Source organism: Gekko japonicus, unplaced genomic scaffold (assembly GCF_001447785.1).
Source record: "Gekko japonicus isolate JY-2015 unplaced genomic scaffold, Gekko_japonicus_V1.1 scaffold1442, whole genome shotgun sequence".
Taxonomy (NCBI): domain Eukaryota; kingdom Metazoa; phylum Chordata; class Lepidosauria; order Squamata; family Gekkonidae; genus Gekko; species Gekko japonicus.
The window spans coordinates 353248-359890 of NW_015163646.1; the positions used below are offsets into that span (position 1 = coordinate 353248).

At 48.4% G+C, this 6643-nt stretch overlaps 1 protein-coding gene across 1 annotated transcript in view; it reads left to right on the top strand.

Moving 5' to 3' along the window:
• Positions 1-6643, top strand: part of STK11 (serine/threonine kinase 11) — an 88597-nt gene that overhangs the window by 20702 nt on the left and 61252 nt on the right. The window contains exon 2 of the mRNA XM_015407636.1: positions 413-496. Within this exon, the coding sequence (XP_015263122.1) occupies positions 413-496 (84 nt within the window). The remainder of the gene's footprint in view (positions 1-412; positions 497-6643) is intronic.

The following is a 6643-nucleotide window of genomic DNA, read 5'->3' on the forward strand; positions in this document are numbered from 1 at the left end:
CCTCTAAGCTGTGGAGTCTTGTGAGCAAAAAATCTACTTTGTGAGCTACTGGCATTAAAGCTGTGAGCAAGCGATTTGGCTAATGCATAAATTAGTTTGCTCTGAAGCCATCCTTCCTGAGCTGAGACAAAAATGTGTGAGCCGGAGGCTAAAAAACTGTGAGCTGGCTCACACTAACTCAGCTTAGAGGGAACACTGCCCTGCAGTTAGAACAGATTCGAGTCCAGTCCAGTAGCACCTTAGAGATCCAACAAGATTTGGGAGCTATGAGCTTTTGAGGGTCAAACCTCCTTTTGTCAGACAACAAATTAATAAATATCTGTTGCTTTTTCAGTGGTAGCTCCCGATGGCAGCTATGAGGTTTGGTTTGGTTCAGCCGCCTGTGTTATGTCCCTCTCTCCTCTTCCTCCAGGGAAATACAACTTCTACGGCGGTTGCGGCACAAAAATGTCATCCAGCTGGTCGATGTGTTGTACAACGAAGAGAAGCAGAAGATATATCCTTTCTCTGGTGTCTGGGGGGGGGGGGGTGGGGGGGCAACTTCTTCATGCACAAACCAGAATCCTGAATAAATGTAGAGTCCAGTGGGCACCTTTAAGACCAACAAAGTTTTATTCAAGGTATGAGCTTTCGTGTGCAAGGCACTCTTTTTCAAACACACTGGAAGGAAAGTAAGTTTCAAACTTATAGACGGGGGCTGAACAGCAAATAGACACATCACATGTTACATCCTGAATATTTTCCTGCTTCTAATATTGTGGTCTTCCACAATTAATGAAATTAGAGATCAGCCTGGGGAGATCACCATAGCAAACCACCCCTCCCTGATCTCTGTGCCTCATTTCAAAGGACTGGGCATAGTCTGACATTAGACCCGCCTCTCTCCCTGGCTTGATGAACGAGCTGTCTTTCTCTGACTTGATGGGCTAGAATTTTCTTCTGAGGGTCTCCACAGTACAGCATACATGTACAGTACAGCATACATGTGCCAGAGGACTCGAGAGAGGGGCAAAGCCACTGGCAACCACAGATAATGTCTTACTGCTGACCTCAATTAAAACCTTGGATTTAGCTGTGGTCAGAGTAAAGCAGCACCTCTCCCTCCCCAAATAGATTGCAAAGCAGCTCTGGTGGGGGGGGGGGTGGCGGCGGTGAACCAGGTCTCTGTCACATGACTTTAAAAAATCGTTTAGTACCTGCTGATTGTAACCTCAGAAGAACCAGACAGACGGGACCAGCCACATTGCCGGTTGCACCCTTCTTGTCACTGTCATTGGTCCAGAACGAGCAGCCTGAGAGGTGGAGGTATTGCGAGGGAAAAGAGGGATGGAGGAGGTAGCCTCTTGTGTTGGCTCTTGTCAGTGGTGCCCCCAGGGTTGCTGGCCCAATAGACGTGTTAGCTGGAATGCTGCCCTTCTGCTGGGCCTCCTCTCGTTTTCACTCCTTTTGAGTCTGTGTTGTGGTTCTCTTTGTGAAGTTTCTTTCTCTCCCCCCCCTTCCACATTAACTCTCTGAGGGCAAAGCCTAACATTTCTTTCTGCTAGTATAATTTCTAAGGAGTTGTTGCTTCTAGAATAACTTTTACAAAAGAAAACTGAACGGAGGAGCTTTGTCTCTTTGCCTTTCCCCACGTCTCATCCTTTCTGATAAGATCTACACCGCCCTTAGTTGGGCAGCGACATCCATCTGGTTTTCTCCCAAAGAACTGTCACGCCAAGTTGCCTTACTCCCATATCCAGACCCTTGGTCCCTCAAGTCAGAATCGTCTGCTCGACCTGGCAACGGCTCTCCAGGGTCTCAGGCAGAGGTCTTTCCCGTCACCTACCACCATGTCCCATTCCAACGGCTGGCTGGCTCAGGGCAAGCAGACAGGAGGCCGAGCGTCCTGTTCTTCTGAAATAATATTCTTGTGAGATCAAGAATAAGGAACTGTGGGCTTGTGCGCCCAAAGGAGGCCTTCTCTGTCCCTTTTCCTTTTGGCTTTGGGAGTATTCAGTCTATTCAGCTTGGTCCTTAAGGTCTTCTCTACAAGAGACAAAGCTAGAAGCTGCAAGCCGTGTAGCCAGTCCTGGCTGGCTTGGACTTCACAGTGAAGGGGGGCTTTTCCCTCCTCCCATCTGAGAGGAAGGCCCCAAAAGTCATTGCTATTGTCCCTGGTATTTGAGACATTTAAAATACCCCAGGTTTTCTTCAACATGGTGCAGGCCGCCGGAAGTCTTAAGACTGTTCTACCTCTAGGAATTGGCAGTAGCTTTCTTTTTAGTGTAGGTCAGGATAGGCAAAAACGCTGAAGCAGCAGGGAGTTGAAGGCCGAGGAGTTAGTCTGAGGATTCCGCACCTTACCTTAGACAGTGGATGCTTTCGTTTAAGACGGGTAGGGGGCTCCTCAATATTGTGATTGGCTCTGTCTCCCCCCCCCCAACATCTCACAAAATGACCACTGTAGAGCTGGGTCCAGCCAGTTTGGTGCAGTGGTTAGGAGCACGGACTCTAATCTGGGAGAACCGGGTTTGATTCCCCACTCCTCCACATGCAGCTGCTGGCGTGACCTTGGGTCCGTCACAAGTTCTCTGAGAGCTGTTCTCTCACAAGCAGTTCTCGAAAGAGCTCTCTCAGCCCCGCCTACCTCACAGGGTGTCTGTTGTGGAGAGGGGAAGGGGAAGGAGATTGTAAGCCGCTCTGAGACTCCTTCCAGTAGTGAAGGGCGAGGTATAAATCCAACCTCCTCTTCTTCTATTCCCTTTGGAGAAGAAATGCTCCTTGCTTCAGCTTCAGACAGGGGCCGTTAGGGAGAGATTGCAAGCTCAGAGGTACAAAAGAATGTCCCTCCTGAAGAATGACAAAAATGTAGGAAACCTCTGAATAACAGGAGAAAAGGGTATACTGCTAGGCACCAGAGGTCTGAGGGGAATTATAGAATAACTAGGGAAAAGCTCGTTGTGGAACTAAATACAACGGCCTCTAGAAAGAGGCTCTGGGCGGGTGCCCCGGCCTTGGACACTCAGTGTCAATTTGCTGTGGCGACCTCAGCAGGGTATAATGACACTGAGTCCACCATTTTCTCCAGAGGAACTGATTTCTGCTACCTAAAGAACAGTTGTAATTTTGAGTGATCTCCAGCCCTCACCTGGAGATTGGACGCATTTTACCTCAGAACAGCAAACAGTTTAGAATGTCAGAGGCAAAAGCCAATCAAGTCGCATATGCAAACGACCTCTGTGTTCCGAGGCAAAGACCAATGAGGCTGCATATGCAAATAACCTCTGTGTTCTGACTGGCTATGGGGGGGAGAGGAACAGCAAACTGTTTAGAATGTTGGAGGCAGGACTCAGGCAAAGCAGCCAGTGGATAGGCAGACCCTCTGAATGACAGATCAGAGAGCGAACCAATTCCGGAGCGTGTGGAATGTTCTAGAGAAGTGCCACCACCATTCGGCTTTTATTTATAAGGGAGATAGTAGAAAAAATATTGAAGGTGCATATATAATTCAAAAATTACAAAACTGTGAAGAAATGATTGTAATTACAATCATAATGCACCCACAATAGCAATAAATAGGAACAATATTAAGCTTTTTTACAAAGATGACAATTACAACTATATTGTATACATCTGCAGTGGCATATCCAAAAGAGTGAGCAAATTGGAAAAAAACATACTGCAAATTGGCATATCTATAATGAATTCACAAGCTAAATAAAGACACACAACAAGACAGGATGCCGGCTAAATTCCTGTTTTGATGTATGCATCTTCATCAGTCACGAACGACCTTGTGCAAGTTAATTTAGAAGACAGAAATTTGGAAGCGAATCGCTGGTACGCAGTATGATGTAACTTCAAAGAACAATTATTATGGCTTCAATCATCAGTGGTCATGAACGACCTTGCACTAGTAAATTTGGAAGCCAGAGACTCAAAAAACAAATTCGTGGTGCGTCGTACTGTGTAGCTTCAAAAACAAACCATGCCGCTCGTATCCAAAGGGCAACTTTCGTAAGCTGGTAAATTCATTATAGATATGCCAATTTGCAGTATGTTTTTTTTCCAATTTGCTTACTCTTTCGGATATGCTGGTGTAATTATATGTAATTGTAACTGTCATCATTGTAAAAAAACGGTCTTGATATTGTTCCTATTTATTGCTATTGTGGGCACATTATGATGTATTTTGTAATTACAATAATTTTTTCACTATTTTGTAATTTTTCAAATTATCTATGCACCTTCAAGATTCCTCCTACCATTATTACCCTCAGACTTCTGGTACCTAGTACCAGTGTTCCAGCTAAGCTGAGTTAGTGTGAGTTAGCTCACAGTTTTTGAGCCCCCAGCTCACACATTTTTGTCTTAGCTCAGGAAGGATGGCCCCAGAGCAAACCCATTTATGCAATAGCCAAATCACTCACAACTTTGATGCCAGTAGCTCACAAAGTTGAATTTTTGCTCACAAGACTCCACAGCTTAGAGGGAGCATTGCCTAGTTACCCCCCCCCCTTTTCTCTGTCTCGTCAGAGGGTAGCAGCCGTGTGGGTCTGCAGTCAAACAGCTGGATTCCCTTCGTCAGGGACAGAAGGAGCTTTGACTCTCAAAAGCTGATATCCAAAAAAAATCTTGCTTGTCTCTGAGGTGCTGCTGGACTTGTGTCTCCGTCCCTTGTGCTGCGATGCATGACTGAGGATCTCCCGTGAGGGAGGAGCCAAGTGCTTGGCCAGTCAGTCACCTGACAGAGGGCAACTGGAAGCACCCTGCTCTTTTCCTGCCCCATTCAAGACCCTTTTGGAATTTATCTCTGAGATTTAGGATAGGTGTTTATAAAGTTATGCACGGGGTGCAGAGAGCTGAGCAAGATAACTTTTTCTCCCTCTCCCAAAATACCAGAACTCGAGGGCATCCAGTGAAGCCGACGGGCAGCAAATTCGAGACGAATGAAAGGAAATGCTACTTCACCCAGGGAGTGATTAAAATGTGACGTTCGCTACCAGAGGGGGTAGTGACAGCCAAGGCATAGACAGCTTTAAAAGGGGATTAGACAGATTCATGGAGGGGAGGTCTATCGGTGGCTACTAGCCATGGCGACTAAAGGGGAGCCTCCACGTCCACAGGCAGTCAGCTTCTGAATCCCAGAGCCAGGAGGCAACCTCAGGGGAAGGCCTCGGCCTCTCTGCCCTGGTGCTGGCCCTCTGATTGGCCACTGTGTGAGACAGGATGCTGGACTAGATGGACTGCTAGTCTGATCCAGCAGGGCTTTTCTGATGTTCTTAAGTAGGAAGTAAAGGTAAAGGTTCCCTTGCTCGAAAGCCAGTCGAATCCGACTCTAGGGTTTCAAGCCGAAGAGCCAGCGCTGTCCAAAGACGTTCCCGTGGTCATGTGGCTGGCATGACTAAACACCAAGGTGCACAGGACGCTGTTACCTTCCCACCGAAGTGGTACCTATTTATCTACAAGTAGGAGGTAGGCAGCAGGAAATATATCTGCACCCACAGGCACCACATTGAGGATCGCTGAGCCAAAATCCTACTCAAGACAGAAGGGCTGATGGGAAGAGGAGAAGCTGACTCGCAGCAAGCAAAGCTAGTGGGCAAGTCCGAAGGCTTCAAGGAAGGGACTGAATTTTAAACACTGACTTGGAGCAGAATTGCAGACATGCATGTTGAAATGGTATGTGTGGAATCCCTTGCGAAGGCGCATTGGCAGATAGGTGAGAAGGGTGCTAAAGCCCAAGGCAATCAGTGCTCTGCAGAGGATATATCTGCATGCTGAGGGATGTTTACTCTGAGCGACGTTGCATATGAAGCAATCTTCCACTGAGTCATGATATTGGTGCTGCAAACTCGGTGCTGTCCTGTGACTGGCAACGACCAGTGCAGGGTCTCGGACAGAGGGAGGTATTTCCCAACAGCCTGCTGTCCTTTAACTGGAGAGTGAACTTGGGACCGTCTGCGTGGCTCCACCGCTGAGCCGTGGGCCCCCTTTCCCCCCAAGCCTGTCTTTGTCATTGGTGGGTGGGGGAAGGGTTAAGCTCCCTGCCTTCCCACCCCCCATCAACCTTGCAAGAAGAGCATAGGATTGAAAATACCCCCCCGGGCCCAAAATTCTAGGTCTACCCTTTAAAGTAAGCAGAGAATTGCGGGGTTGGTCTCAAAGTTGGGATGTTCCTCTAGTTTTTACAGAAAGCAGGAAGAAGGATTTCTCCTTGCTCTAGCCCCCCCCCCCCCCCCCCCCGTTTTGATGAAATCAGGGCTGTTTGGTGACCGGGTGTCTCCATTCTGGGGGAATCTCAAAGCCTGTTTCGATTGCCAGTGCATTTGGGACGGGAAAGCCTGAGACCTCTGAGAACTGCTGCCCAACTGAGGCTGCGGTCACACGGAGCATTAGCCACGCTACAGAGACGGAAGATAGGCGGATTTTCCGGGCACGATCTCACTGCCACATCTGGGAAGCGTAGAGCTCCCGTGGCTCACCTGAGGCTTCCCGCCGAAAATACGGGGCAAAAAACTAGTACCTCCGAGGAACTAGTTTCCGGAAACCGCGGGGCAAGGGCGGGCGTCTGATCGCGTCTCCGGTGGCATCCGGCACCCGCCCATGTCCCCTCGCAAACAGGTCATTTTTCCCCCCCAAGGCTCCACGGATGCGCACAAGC